The following is a 16,197-nucleotide window of genomic DNA, read 5'->3' as shown; positions in this document are numbered from 1 at the left end:
ATTGGCTGATTAAGAATTGTAGACTGGATTTCATTCTTGAAGCCGGATATACGAAGCCATGCGTGTCGCCTTATTAGCACGCTGGTATTAATGGATCTGGAAGGTGTATCTTCCGCGTCTAGTGCACACTTAATGGATGCATTGGTGATGAGCTTTCCCTCTTGTATGAGTTCATCAGCCTGCTGTTTGTAGGGATCAGGCAAGTGTTGGAGAATTTCTTCCAAACTGTCGTAGTGCACCTTATCATATCTGGCCAGCAAGGCCTGTGTATTGGCTATTCTCCAGGAGTTTGCTGCCTGAGCCGCCACTTTTTTGCCTGATGCCTCAAATATTTTAGATTCCTTGTCTGGAGGTGCAGCCTCACCAGTAGTTTGTGAGTTTGCATGCTTACGTGCGTTTGACACCACTAAGGAGCTAGGGGTAGCTGTCCTTTGATCTATGTAGGATCTATAGGTGCAGCTCTGTATTTTTTCTCAATTCTAGGGTTTTTAACCCGGGCTCTAGCAGTGTCCTTAAAAATATCACTTGCGTGTTTTAACACCCCTTTTAGCATTGGGAGTGTTTTAACGTGTCTTTTCAATGTTGTGAGTGTATCAAAGAGGAAGTCTTCCTCAATAGCATCAGAGTGCATCTCTACATTGTGGTAGGTTGCTGCTCTATCTAACAGAGAATTAAATGCAACTGTATCCTCTGTGGGTGATGGCTTAGTAGGGTATACTGTAGGGTCTGTAATGGGCAGAATCCCTTCATTGTCTGGTTCCCCTCCTGTACCCCATGGCTGTGTGTCTGGCTCTGTATTTGGGTTTTGTGAATAACCAAAACCTACATCTGCGTCCTGATCTTCATCAGGGTTGTAGTCAGAGCGTGTTGGTGAGGTTGGGGTATAAGGAGTAGTAGGCTTAGCAGGAGTGATAGGTTCAAATAGGATAGGAGAGGTAGCACAGTCTCTCTTTTTCTTTAGGGGGATCCTGTAAGAGTCTTCAGTTGGTAGAGACCTTTTCTTTTTAGTATAGACAGTCACTTTACCAGTTTTTGGATAAATGTAGATTTTTGACTGGTTGTCTGTTGAGGGATCTGGGTGAAGAAGCTCCTCTTCCACAGTTGTTGGTTTTGATGTTCCAACCTTTGCTCTTTGTTTTTTCGGGTCAATGGTTTTTGGTATTTCGACCGTTTTAGGTGGTTGTATCGCTTTCGTTGTTTTTTAACAGGTTTTGTTGGTTGAACGTCCTTTGGTGGATTTACAACTTTTTTCGGACCGAGCGGTGTTGTCGGTTCGATAGTCTCTTTTTGTTGTTTTGGAGCCTGCTGTTTTGGGTCGACGCCCTTTTTCGGGTTGATGTTCTTCGGCTCGACCGATTTCTTTTCGTCCACCTTTGGTTTCTGTTTCGGTTCAACGCTAGTTTTGGGCGTAGGCCTTATACTGTTGTCGACTGGTTTGTTCCCTTTGCCGATACTTGAGGCTGATTTGTTCGATTCGGCGTGTTTTTGTTTTTGTGTTGAATCCACGTGTTTTGGCTTCGAGGTTGACTCGACGGCCTTTGACTTGGAGCTCGACTCGACTGCTTTTGTCTTCGATGTCGGCTCGACGGTTTTTGGTTTGAAGGGTACTGTGGCCTTCGGGTCGACGCCTTTAGGCTTCAATACCTTCGGTTCGACGTAATTCGGTCCGAAGACCGTATTGTCGACAAGTTTCGGTCTGGATGGAACCGATGTTGTGTGACGTGTCTCAGAGGGCTCTTACGATATGTTCTTAGCCGGGCAATATGGCGGGGCTGTAGAACGAGGTTGTTGGTCTTGGCTAAGGCCTGCTGGCGATGCTTTGACCTGAGTCTCTGATAGAGGTGTATTGTCTATATGGGGCGGTGTACTCACGGTTCGCCCCTCGCCGTCATCGGAGTCGTCTTCAACGGCTACGATGTCCTGATCATAGTCTTCGAGATCGACGATTAGTTCTCCCTCATCGGGGTAATATTCGGAGTTGGGCTCCGAGTATTGTCCGTCGTCTCGGTCTGAGTCTTCGGCGCTCGCTAGATCTTCTTCGTCCCCGAAGATGTTTTCGGGCTCCGGGACCGACCGTTGCATTTCTTGCCTCTCCGCCCGTCGATTCCGGATAGTCTTTTTAGATCGTAACTGGGCACAGGCCAGGCAACTATCTTCGTTGTGATCCGGAGATAGGCATTTGTTGCACACCGGATGCTTGTCTGTGTGCGGGAACTTCGAGTTGCACTGAGGGCAGTGCTTGAACGGACTTCGTTCCATCGACGGTAGGTCCACGTGGTGTCGAGAAGGACTTACGGCCCGATTCGACGACTGGAGTGCAACCGAGTTGTAAAAAGTGTATCGGCACCGAGCGCTTTAACAATACCGACGGTATCCGAAGGCCTTTTGGCCTTTTAAGAAGTTTTCTGGATTCCGAACTTGGAGAGTAGGAAAAGACATCCGAACCCAATGGCGGAGAAAAACAATCTGGGGATGGAGAGGATGCCCATGCGCACTGTAGTCCGAGGGAGGAGCCACCTATCTCGTGATACTTCGAAGACTCTTCCAGGACAACAATGTGCAATCATCCGGACCCAACACTAGGCGGCGATCTATGCACAGATATGAATTTAGCAGCCCACATGCCTCGAACTTGATGTTAATAGATGCAGCCTGATCTCGAATACGGATGATGGGGTATGGGGTCCACCGGGAGGAGAATTGCAGGAGATATTGTTTTGGAATGTGAACAGCTTAAGGGTTAAAAGGAGACAGCGTTTGGTCCTTCAATATTTGAAAGATAGCCCGCTAGGGTTCTTGTGCTCCAAGAGACGCAACTTTTACGGGCTGAATGCCTAGCATTATTTAACAGGCAAAGATGGGTAGGCAAGGTTATAGCCACAGACCAACAATATTGTTCTAAGGGTATTGCCATAATAATTAGAGCAATCTCTGGAATAGAATTACGTACATCACAAGCAGATGAAAGTGGTTGTGGAAACTAAAAGCTGTGCTACTCTATACACTCTGGTCAGTTATTGTGGCCCGAATGAAGACGATACCACACTCCTGAATAATTTCTGTTCCTCTCTGCTCGACTTTAAACCCTCTTTGATAATTCGCAAGGATTTGAATATCCTTTTAAATAATAAACCAGATAGATCTTCGCCTCATGCCCAAATTACCACAACGTGAGTTGAAGCTTACCTCCTTGCTATGCTAGATAATTTAAATCTATGTGATGTATGGCGAAAGAAAAATGGTGACCAGGGAAAACTCCTTTTTCAGTAAGAAGAATGGTCACTGTTCGAGGATTGATTACAAATTTATGGAGCTCCCAGAAGTGGGAAAGGTTAAAAAAAAATAGACTATTTACCCATCCACTTTTCAGATCATGGGGCAATAGGATTAAAAAAATCAAACTTCCCTCAGGATCCTCCCCTAGAAGGTGGACCTTGAATAGAAGGTTATTTCTACAACCAGATATTATGAGTAAGATAAAAAGGGATACAGCATATTTTTTTAAAATCAGAACTTAGCATCTGCCCCACGGCACGTCGCTTGGAACGCTTCTAAGGTCTGGTTAAGATGAGCTTTAAAGGGTGCCACGGTGGTCTGGGTTAGATCAGGAAAAAAAAATTGCTTTACTAGAGTAGCGGCTAACAGCCAAAGCAAATCTAAAAGCCTGGCATCTTCAAGGGGCAGAAAAAGAAAGTCCAGTGGGTAGAGTTGAAGATCTGCAACAGGAATTTAGACTCATGATGGAAGGGATCATGCTACAGAAATGGGAATTTAGCAAAATGAGAGGCTTTGATAAGGGGGGAAATTGTGGGGAATTGCTAGAAATGAAGAGTAGAATGGATAGGTCTCATAATTACATCAGGAAGATTTCATTTGAAAAATGGGGACCAGTATACTGAGGATAAAGAAGGAATCGAGCTGGCTTTTAGACTGAATTTTTTCAGGATCTGTATCAGGAGGATTAAGTAGTAGACGAGGTCGCTCTGGACTACTAGCTTTTAAAAAAAGAGCTCCCAAGGTTGAGTACTGACAGTATACTATCTCTTAATCAGGAGATATCAGGGAATGAAAGTCTGATTGCTCTTAATAAAAGTAAGAAAGGGAAAGCAGCAGGTCCAAACTTGATCCCCAATGAGATCTATGTTCTCTTGGCTGAAGAAATCATCCCTATCTGGATAAAGTTGTTTAATGACAAATTGAGGGGCATCTCTCCACTACTGGATTCGTGGAACAAAGCTGTTATTACATTAATCTTAAAGCCTGGGAAAGAACCCACACAATGTCAGTCCTACTGTCCAATATCATTATAGAACTGGGGCTGATAATTCACGAAGACCAGCAGGTCTTCCTCCCATGGAGGCAGACGAAAGACCTTTAATTGGCTCAATAGACCTCGATACGACACAGTGTCCCACTATCGATAATTACTCTAGACACCGTAAAAGCCTTCGATCGGGTTAATTGGCATTATCTTGGTATAACATTGAAGGCTTTTGGCTTTGTTGAGACCTTTAGGGAGGTTCTTAATAAAAAATCTATAAAACTTCCCGAGCTCAAATTGTAGTAAATGGTAACCTTACAGCCCCAGTACAAATAGGGCATGGCACCAGACAAGGGTGCCAGTTATCTCCTATTCTTTTCGACCTATATATCAAGCCCCTGGCCCGAAGTCGAAGGCAAAACTAGGACATACCTCCTTTTATCACAGGCGGCTCCTCTAGGAAGCTAGCCTTTTATGCTGCCAACCCGATCATGTTTATTTCTGATGCTAATCAAGCCCGCCCAGAACTATTTACTGAAGTACAGTCATTTGGAAAAATGTGTAGATACGAGGTTAACAGTGACAAGACAGAAGTTATGGCCTGGAATATGGAAGCTCTAGGGGTTAGGCTGTCAAAGGAGATAAGATACTTAGGAGTAATTTTAGCACAAAATTTCAAAGAGATGCCCAAAGTAAATTTAATGAGAGTCTCTAAGGAAGTTAATATACTGTAAAAGAGATGCCTTCCACAGTATGGGTGGAGAAATGTAGTTAAAATGTGTGTTCTGGCCAAGTTTGTTTATCTGATTAACAATATACCCTTGGTGTTGGATAAGAGTCTTCTAGTTAAAATCCAGGGAAAAATCTCTGCATTTTTATGGACTGCCAAGGGAATCAGGCTATCTTAGAAAAAGTTAAGAATTAAGTCGTCATACAGTGGTTTGGTCTACCTGATTTCCAACCATACTGTTGGGCATTCCAACTAAAGAACTGTAGGATACTTCTCCTCAGGCCAGACAACACTTTGGTCGGTGGCATGTTTAAGGCTATGTTTGGCACAGTCCAGTTGAGGGGTTTTATGTATAAATCTGGTGCCCTCAAATTCTTTAAATAAGTTTGTCTGCAGGTCTTTTATGCTGCTGCTAAACTATGGTTTGATTGCTGTTCATGTTTAGGCATACCCTACTACAGCGAATGGGCGCCCGTGTGGGACTCCTCGGGAACACCGGAGTGCCTTTTAGACACCCTAGCAAAATCATTGAAATTAGCGGGTGTCAAACGTTGGGGGGACAGTGTGGAAAGAAATAGCTGTTTGCCTTGGGTTACCTGAAGAAACGTGACCAATGGCATGCTATCCATATTTAAATATTAAAAAATCTCAACGTGGTGTAGGAACCAGCAGTGGCACTCTTCCTCTGATAACTCGAATGAGGAAGACCTAAAAGACTCAAATCCAAGGAAAAAGCAAGTATCACTTTTGTACAATATTTTAATCACTGCATCAGATAAAAAGTTGAACCACCCTCATCTGGTCTGGGAGAATTGCTTGCCCGACAAGAAGCTGAAAAATGTATGGCAAGTATCTCTAGACATGCTTTACCCACTGATCAAATCTACTACACTAAGGAGAAACCACTTTTTTATTCTCCACAGGATCTATTGGTCCCCACTCAAGTTGTCCAAAATAAGAGGTGGTGGAGAAGCCAGATGTACAAGATGTGGTTCCCAGGAGGCGGACAATATCCACATGTTTACCACCTGTCCAGTGCTGAAAGCGTTTTGGGATAATGTGACTAAGACCTTGTCAGATGCATTGGACAAAGAAGTTGAGGTAAGCCCTTTGTTAATCCTGTGTGGTATTGTGCAGTCTTCTGTGGGTACGGATGGCCTTTCCGGATTACATAGCAACCTTGTTTTTTTTACTGGATTCTTTTAGCAAGAAGGGTAATATTCAAGAATTGGCACCAGGATGCCCCTTCAACATGGAGCGGCTGGTGGAATTCTGAGAAAAGTTTAATTGTTTTAGAAAAAGAACAGCGCTTGGGCTATTTTGAAGGTTATTAGACTCTGAACAGTAGATTGCAGTTGGAATAATGTGTCCAATGATTACAGCTCTTGGTCAGCTCATGATGTACAGCGTGGGCTGGGTCTCGTATGAACATCAGCTGAAATCGGACCCCAAGATATAAGCAACTAGGATGGTAAAGATCGAGAGGTTGCTTATTCCATTGAGGTTATATGAGGACAAAAAAGGAAATATATATATATCAAATGTGCATGATCTTTCCTAGAAAATGTAGCCATCACATTCAATGATTTTAGCACAGATCCCTGAATTGTGCCTGAATCAATAGTTATGGTGCACTGTTCATTTCTTGACAAACATCAAACTCTGGACAATATGGAAAGTACAAACACATTCCATTTTCTAATTCCATGACTTAACATATCTACTGGTGTAAGCCGGACCTCTCACATTCTGATGTTTCGATAGGTACCATTTTTCGTTTGTTTTGATTTCCGCATGGTCACTATGCATGTGACAGTATTGTCATTTGTCCTTGTGATGATGCCTCGAAACAAGACTTTGTGACACTTTACGTTCTTTTGAAAATGTCATGAATTTTAAGCTAAAACTGTTTTCAATCTCACTTTTAAAACCAGAGAAACTTTAGATGTTGTATTTAAGCTTTATCACTTTAACAGCTAGCTGAAGCATGTTTTGTGGTAGGGTGGTTTCTTCTTAAGTGTATTGTGAAAAGCCACACCACTATGTCAGTAACTTCCATGCAGTTGATAAGGATTTAATTTAATTTTACTGTGTACTTTTATGATTATAAACGTTATAAATCAAATAAGGTTTTGAAATTGAATCACAGTATTAAAAATCCACTAGGATTATACAGCCATCAACTTGAAATGACAGCAAAGTGTATATATACAGACAGTAACAGGAAATATGTCAAACATCCTTGAGCCTTCTAAACTGAAAAAAATTAACACAGTTGGACTATACAACAAGCACTAATTATTAGTTCACTGTATTTAGTGACGATACAAAGGACATGGCAAGAAACTGCGAGGCAAGGTAAAAGCAGTTATTTATTTCCAAGTTGTAGTGAAAAGCTGCATTATCAGTCTTTTGCACAATAATTATTCAGATTATTCTTTCACCTACCCACATAGTCAAATGTTTATTTGGTTGACACATTTTCAGGCAGTAGCGAAAAACAAAGCATTTACAATGCAATGGTCTCGGCAATATTATAGGTAGAGCTATTGGTATTGCTCATGATTTTTTTAATCTTTTTTGTATCCCTAAATAAATGGCATTGGCTTTTTTTTTTTGCATATGTGATACCTTTTTGCATTAGTATAGAGCGAGTGAGGTAGTGCGATAGAGAGAGAGGTATAGAAATAGAGAGAGAGTGAGGTAGTGAGAGTGAGGTAGATAGAGAGTGAGGTAGTGATCTAGAGAGAGTGAGGTAGTGAAAGAGTGAGGTAGTGAGGGAGAGGGATGTTGTGAGGTAGTGAGATAGAGAGAGAGGTAGTGAAAGAGAGTGAAAGTGAGATAGAAAGAGGGAGGTAGTGAGATAGAGAGTGATTGAGGTAGTGAGTTAGAGAGAGAGTGAAGTTGTGAGCTAGAGAGTGAGGTAGTGAGAGTGAGGTAGAGTGAGGTAGTGATCTAGAGAGAGTGAGGTAGTGAAAGAGTGAGGTAATGAGGGAGAGGGATGTTGTGAGGTAGTGAGATAGAGAGAGAGGTAGTGAAAGAGTGAACGTGAGATAGAAAGAGTGAGGTAGTGAGATAGAGAGTGATTGAGGTAGTGAGTTAGAGAGAGAGTGAAGTTGTGAGCTAGAGAGTGAGGTAGTGAGAGAGTGAGGTAGTGATGTTTTAAGAGAGAAGTTGTGAGATAGATAGAGTGGAGTAGTGAGGTAGAGAGAGTTATGTAATGAGAGAGAGTGAGTTGGAAGGTTTCTGGTTTGTGTCTACAACACACCTTCTCAGCCAACAACTGCCGCCCCTCCCCCATTCTTTCCCTGCCACTTCCCGTTCAACATAAATACTAGAGACGGATGGCAGACACCTGATGGACAGAAACACAGACACAAAGTACAATCGGACGATAAGTTCCTGTACGAGTTCCTCTAAAAATAACACGCATCGTAGGTATACGTTCGCCTTCTACTACTCACTTATCTACCTTCATCTGTACCAAACACGTCTCTGGGCTTTAAGTGTCCATTTTATAAAAAGGAAAGCACAAACCAGAAACATTGCTGTGAGTTACACTGTTCACAATAAGAAATAAACACGCAAAGAGAAAACAGGCGAAATTTAACCTCCTGTGGCTCATGGTTACATTGTAAACATTATCATGAACTGCGACCCGAACTTCAGTCCTAACCACAATACTAATCCAAACACCATCCATTACTCAGACCCTAAAACCGTACTAATTCTAACCCGAAATAATTATTTTTTTTGGTCATGTTCAATATTCAATAACATGTAAAAACAAACATATAAAATGTTATTTTTAGAAACCCTTCTGAAAAATTAAATTAGCAGAATACTCTGAGTTTGACTCAATCAATGATTCTATCACCACTTGTTTTAACGTAACATTTGTACTTCGAACGTTATGCCTGTATGGACCTAAACACATGCAGTAGATATTAACCGCAGCGATTCAACCCAAACTTCATATCACAGAAGACATTTTTGAGAATAAGGACATTATTCTGACTAACCGAGAACTTCTCTGAATGTTCGAGTGCAATGCATTTATATTTTGCTCTACCTGAAAAATGGATGCACATACGAACGCACTACCTGCAGAGATGCTACAAGCAACATGTTTTTATTAGGGGGAGCAGGGGTAAGTACATCTCATACAAAACTGAGTTTTTCCGATCCATATACACTTCTCAGACCCCCAAGAATGTACACAAAAAACTGAAGTTTCTCCTACTATGCCACACATTTGAGTGGTGCCGGTCGCCACATATCACAGCACGCACTGAGTATTTAGTTTACAGGGGTGGCGGCACTACATGCAAGGATACCTCCACAACATCTCATATCGCCAGCATTTTTCTATGCTAGAGGACTTAGCTCACATTTTACCAAGATATAAATACCACTCCACTCCCATAGCATTCTTTGGATGTGCGGACTACGATCCATCAATGCTAAAGCGCATCAGCCTCTTCTCTTTCTGACAGTGCAGAAGGATCCCTGGTAACGACAACAACTATAGTTAATGACGGCGATGGGTATGTCTGCTGCTGTGCAAACCCTACACAAGCAGTGACAGAGTGGATGGAGTTGGTGCTGTCAACCCCGTTTCACCATGAGGGGGTGGGTTGAAGGGGGGCACAACTTCTATTTGGATGGATGAGATCCTATTCCCTCTCTTCCATACCTTAAGGTGTTAACGCAAGGACTCTATAAAGCAAGCCCCAAGGGCCTCCGAATCTCCATGCCAACTTGCTAAAGTACCACATTGGCTGCATATAACTCTGGCAGGTGCCAGCTGCTCTGCGGTCGGCCAAGGTCCGCCAACGCATACCCCGAATGGGAAAACGGCGACTCTGCTTCCAGCCCATCGCACCCATGATTGTAGTTTGCCGGGGAGCTTTTGGATCTACCACCCCTCCCCCCAGGCTATACCTGCCCTACTCTTACCTGCAACTCGGCCCGTTCCGTCTCCCAACGACATTTCTCAGCCTCAAAGCGCGCCCACTCATGCTGGATGTAGTGCAGGATGCCAGTGAACAGTGCAGCGACTGCACCAGTGTACAATGACACACCATCCTGCTCGGAGCACCGCGCGCCACTGGGCCCCCCCCAAGGGGGACATGGCTGCGCCTCAGGTCACAACATAATTTTAAGGAGGCGGGAGGGAGGGAGGGGTGGGGGCCGGGGAGCGGCAGAGCACGACTGAGGAGAGCTGCAGCGGGGGAGGGGGGGGAGGCGAGAGCGCGACGGAAGAGGGAAGGGGGGAGGCGAGCGGAGCAGGGAGGTCACAACATAATTTTAAGGAGGCGGGAGGGAGGAGTAGGGGCCGGGGAGAGGCAGAGCACGACGGAGGAGAGCTGCAGCAGAGGGAGGGGGGGAGAGAGGGGGGGGAGGGGTTTGGAGTCGAGAGCGCGATGGAGGAGGGCAGAGGGAGGAATACATTTTAAAAAAAAAAGAAACTTACTTGACTGCCCGTGTCCGCGTCAGAGCAGAGGAAGCCTATCCAGTGTGGGTGGAAGGCGGCAGCGTCACCATGTATCCTACTAGCGGACAGACGCGAACAGCGGGAGGGGGCGGGAGGGAGGACAGCAGGAGCCACGAACAGCGGGAGGGGGGGGATAGCGGGAGCCACAAACAGCGGGAGGGGACGGGAGGGGGGACAGCGGGAGCCACGAACAGCGAGACCATCCTCATAGGAAGAGAAACAAAATAATGGCCGACAGAAGGTTCCAAATTTTTCGGATTTGGGGGCGTGTTCGGTGGGCGTGGCCAAAAAGTGGAAAGAAGAACACCGAACACACCTCCAAATCCGAAAAGGACGGAGCCTATTTGGAGTGACGGCTCTCTCCTCAAATGGCTGGCCTCCATTTAGAAAGCCAGCCAATGGGAGAGAGCCAAAATTAGAGGCGGGATGAAGAGCCCCTCTAAGAAACATAAGATCTCGCTACTTCCGGTTCTGAAGAACCGGATAGTACCTCGACCTAAAAAGGTGCGTTTTTCATAACTAATCGAAGAGTGTACCTTGCCATTAACCCAAATTCCCTATGGAGATCAAGAAAAATATTACAAAGTAATACAGGTAAAAATCTAAACAAAAAGGACTTTAGGTGCTTTCCGAGATCAGTTGCCTAGACATAGAAATATGGAAAATGGTAGAGTAGGTAGTAGTGCTGTGTCACTTTACACATGTGAAATGCATGTTAATACTCCTAAAACAAAATATGTTAGAAAAAAGTGAATCAAAACGGGTTAAGGCTTTCGTATCTCTGAAATGCATACAAATGAAGTACATTTGCATTCATTAACTGGAACTTTAATATTAATTTAGCTAATCTGCACAGTCAATGAATTCATCTGCTTATCTTTAAAACGGCCTGAAAACTTGAAAGGTTTTTGGATTGCGAAAACTTGCATGCAATTAACAGCTGTGAACACATTAGGTCTGCAGAGAAAAGAATAAGTCCCATGGTATACATCTGCCACTGGTGTGAGGATAAAGAGGACGGGTACGCAGAGAACCCAGTGAAAAACACTTCTAGAAGTCGATACATTAGGATATCAAGGACCGATTACTAAAACAGTGCCATGGAGTGCATGTCAAAAAGGACCATTCATAATGGCCACATTAGGCAAACCAGGGTGAAAGGCAAATAGGTAATATTGAATGGTCACCGATGCATACATAGGAGCTGTTAAAATGCTAGAAAAGGCATGAAGATGAGTGGTAGCACCACAAGTTGAAATAAAAAGTCTGAGTGAATAACCCAGATGAACGGAGAACAGAGAAACTAGACAATGTTCTTAACAGTTTCAAACAGATGAGACTTCACTAAATGCCTAAGTTGTGGAATAACCAAGAAGAATTGATCAGACCGAAGAGAAGAATAAAATGTGAAAATGCTGAACAGTAAACGGTTGCATAGCAACAATAAAAAGAGGTAAGCCCATGTCGATACTGATGTAATTGCTAAAGATCTACATAGAAAAAAAAACCTGAATGTTCATCCTATGGATGCAACCTTTATTAACCATAGGAGAAAAAAATCTAGTCTCTAATGCATAAAATGATGTATTAAGAATGTATTAGGCATCCATCCTCACGATTCCATATGCACAGTAGGGGATATTTAAGCAACAAACCCATATTGAATAAATACCCAGGCACTCAAAGGCAGCATCAGCTGGAATAGGAATCCTTGTAACATGCTGGCAAAAGGTACCATGGCTGAGTCTCTTCATAGTTCTGTTATAACAAGCAATTTCAAGATGATGAACAGGCATCTGAACAAGAAGAAATGAGTTGTTAAATCAAAGATGATATGAGTTTTCAAGGGATGTCTAAATAAAGCTTGCAATGGCTCTAGCCGTACAGCTCGGAGTACACTGCAGCAAAGCTTCTGGTCACACTTATCAAAGCACAGGTCACCCCAATAAGCGTGGCTGGGGGTTTCAATTGGCCAATTCCCGCAGAGTTGAGCGGTCGAATTTGTTTTAAGGAATTTGAACCAGAGTTTGCAATGGGTTGGGGCAAAAATGAATAGGTATTTGAGATAGAGGCCACACCATTTAAAATGTATCCTGTTCACAACTTTTAGGCAGTGCTGGGATTGTCTAACATGGGATATTTGATCCCTCATCTAGATTTCTTACATTTCCTTCGGAGCAACTCAGTTTCACTCATTTCCTTGCAGTTGTAATGCAGAGGGTATTTTCATAATCAATTCTAGTGATATCGTAAATTTTGGGGCAATTTGCCTGCGTCTCCCAGAGTTTTGAGCAATCCAGTCAAGATTGTTTTTTTATGTCAGAGTAAATGGAAATGCTCTGTTTGAACAGCTGAGGTAGTTAGTGTGGGATAGTGGTTTCATAGTCCCGAATTGGATCAGATAATAACCATTATATTTTTGTAAATCCCGAGGCTTTTTTAGTTTCATTCTCAAGTAAACTTAAAAAATACCCTGAACATCCAGCACTTCTAGTAAAGGTCTGTAACATTGCAGAGCTACATTTAAAGGTGCAGCAGGAAACAGGTTCTTCTGAGGAAAACTGTTTCTCCACCTTCAATGACTTTAGCCATAGGTACCTACTAGCAGGATGATGGCTGCATTTCAAAGAAGACAATCAATCTCCTGTCGTCTTGTGATTTCAGCAGGTATTCAAATGGTGCATATCCGATATCTAATAATTGTGATAATAGCTTTGTTGTGACCGCTCTAAAAGGCTCTGCAACAGGACATAGGGGGTTTCTGTCTCTCCTTAACTGATTTCTTCAGGCATGATTCTTTTCAAGTACTTTAGCTGCAGTTGAGTCACAAACCAACATTTGGCACTTTTAGTCACTAGTCTTGAACCCCGGGGATTTATGCATCTTACTAATCGGTGAAAACATCGGATTGGGGAAAAAATAACAGTGAGCTGTGGATCTTTGTGCCTGTACTATGCAAAAAGAGGAATTATATCATGGGTGCTGCCCTTTTTTGGGTGGGTGCATGTTATCTGGGGACCATACCCACACACATCTGCTCCTGGAGTCACTCTGTGAGGAGTATGGGGTAATTTCTTAAAGAAAAGAACCTGCAGGAGGAAGTATCCATTAGAACATCGTTTTTTAATCTTTTGACTTTTGTGGACCCACACTGAATCATTCTTGTAATTGGGGGACACCCACTGAGTCATTAATGGAAGACGGAGACTACATCCTAAGTAATTTCAACGATTTGAACCTATGAACAATACACAAAAATATAAAAGTATACACCAAACAAATGCTCAGATATTAAAATGTTGTTAAATTCACAATCCAATACAAAAAAGATTTCACATCTTAAATGTTGCTTCTTAGTTGATATATACTTTAGTAATTTTAATATAATTTGATTTTGTAAAACAGCTGCAGTAGGCTTTGCAAACCCCCCGGTAAGAGCTGCTTTATTAGAACAAGTTTAACAACTACAGCATTTCAATGCTATTGCACAGAAAGCATGTTAAAACTGACACGAGGTTTTGCTAGCATAAGTAAGTTGTGACACATACTCAATCATGATATTTATATAAGGATCACCACTTTTGATCACAGCTGTAAAGCAGGCATTGCCACAATGAAATTATTACAATAAATTACTCGCGAGGTGCGCATTTCACTGCATAATACTAACCTCCAGGAAACTCTTCTCTAAGGCCACTCGTATGTTGGTCTCTATGCTGGTGCGCTTTTTCCTCCTGCGGTTCAAACCCTCAATTCCCAATCCAGGCGAATTCAAGGAACTTGGACTTGATAGAGCTGCATCAGATGTGAGGTTCTCTGGAGAAGAGCAGAGTATTTTAGTGATCTTTTCCTAGGCACAACATACACGAAACAGGCAAACAAGTTACTTCGCGTCCATAACACTCTTTCTGGAGGATACTCTAAACAAAGATTCCTCACCTTGTGAATATCCCCAGATGCCAGAGTGGATGTGAAATTTCAAAAAGCAGTGTTCCTGTGCACCAATGTGGCGCTGTGCAGCTCCGAACCAACATTGTACCGCTATGGGAGCGACTAACAGGGCTGCATAGAAGCACCACCCACGTGCGGAAGTTAGTTTCTTTCATAATCTTGTTGGGGCCCTCAGATGTTGAGACAAATGGCAGATTTCAACAACCAGTGTGCAGATTACTAAATTGGGACTTTTTTTTAGATGAAAAAGGAAACCATTCCACAGAACAGGGAGGTAGGAGGGAAGTGAGCAATCTGTGGTTAGAGTGTAAGAGAGGAAACAGGGTGCATTATATGGTGTGGTCGTGCGACCTCACCATGTAATACAATTACCAAACCCATAAGGACCAGTTAAGTTTATGAACCCCTTAGCTCGACCCAGGGTTACTGTGGCCCTGAGCAGTTCGGCTTACACAAAGGAACAAGTGTAAAGCATTTAAACAGCACCAATACAATTGCAGACGAAATACACAAGACACTCAAGAAATCAAACCTCAATCTGCAAATATATATTGTATTTATGTAAATTCGTAACAAAACAAAAAAAAAGATCCACTGGAAGGTTCTGGAGATACAGAATTTACAAGGTACAGTAAATATGCACTTTACTTAACCATAAACAAGCATTGGCAAATTCAACTAATTTGATTTGGTGAAGTATCAATGCGGCTTCTCAGTTTATAATTTGTAATTTATATAGCGCATTATCACCAACGGTCTCTAAGCGCTTTGATAGAGGGGCCTGCTTAAGGTTGAGGGTGGGGAAACAGTACTTTACTGTGGGCCCCAGGCTTCTTTGAACAGGAGGGTTTTGAGTTGTTTCCTAAAAGGCTTCCACGGATCGAAGTACTCTGGTTGGGTTGTAGTTCGTAAGGTTATTTCTGATGTAAGTTGGTGCCTTGCCATAGATGGCTTTGTGTGCAATGCACAGTCCCTTGAACTTAATCCTCTGTCTGATGGGGAGCCAGTGTAGCTGGCGCAGAAGGGTAGAGGCATGAGTGCGACGTGGGACTTTGAACATAAGCCGAGCCGCGTCGTTCATGATGGTCTAAAGTCTGGGAGTCCTAAGTAGAGCGAATTACCATAGTCCAGTCGGGATAAGATAAGTGCTGCTACCACTCGTTTGAGGGTCTCAAAGGTGAGTAGCTAGGCCAGTTTTCGCAGCTGTCTGATTATATTGGAGCAAACCCCGACTGTGGTGGATACCTGTAGAGCCAAGGTTAGTTTGTTGTCATTTTTTATTCCCAGGCATTTGACTGCCGTAGCTGGCTCAGGGTATTTGCCCAAATCGGGTGGCCAAAAGAGACAGTTCCAGGGGTTGGCGTCATTGGTGACTGCCAGCACCCTCCGTCTTATCTGGATTGATCTTGAGGTTGTTCTGTACTTTCTGGTGAGCTGGTAGGGAATTGTCTATCCGAGTGTCATCTGCGTAGTTGTATATCTGGCACTCCAGCTTGTTGAGCGCCGCTATCAGGGGCTGAAGGTAAGCATTAAATAAAAGAGGGGACAGTGCGGATCCCTGAGGGACTCCGCATGGGAGAATGCCTGACCTGGATACTGCATCCCCCAGCTGCACTCTCTGAGAGCGATCATTTAGGAAGGATGTGAGCAATGTCATTGCTATGCACTGCACCCCAAAGTCAGACATCTGCGACAGAAGTAGCTTGTGGTTCACGGTATCAAAGGCTGCGGATAAGTCCAACAAAATCAGGGCGCAGG

General features: G+C 43.3%; 1 protein-coding gene across 17 annotated transcripts in view; it reads right to left on the bottom strand.

Moving 5' to 3' along the window:
• POU2F1 (POU class 2 homeobox 1) overlaps positions 1–16,197 on the bottom strand; it is a 693,535-nt gene that overhangs the window by 133,651 nt on the left and 543,687 nt on the right. For all 17 annotated transcript variants that reach the window (XM_086935563.1, XM_086935552.1, XM_086935555.1 and 14 more), the window contains one exon: positions 14,159–14,304. In XM_086935563.1, coding sequence (XP_086791689.1) covers positions 14,159–14,304 — 146 coding nt within the window. The remainder of the gene's footprint in view (positions 1–14,158; positions 14,305–16,197) is intronic.

The sequence above is a fragment of the Lissotriton vulgaris genome, chromosome 8 (genome assembly GCF_964263255.1).
Source record: "Lissotriton vulgaris chromosome 8, aLisVul1.2, whole genome shotgun sequence".
NCBI classification, from domain to species: domain Eukaryota; kingdom Metazoa; phylum Chordata; class Amphibia; order Caudata; family Salamandridae; genus Lissotriton; species Lissotriton vulgaris.
Note: the sequence above shows the minus strand (reverse complement) of the source record. Positions and strands in the feature narration are given on the sequence as shown.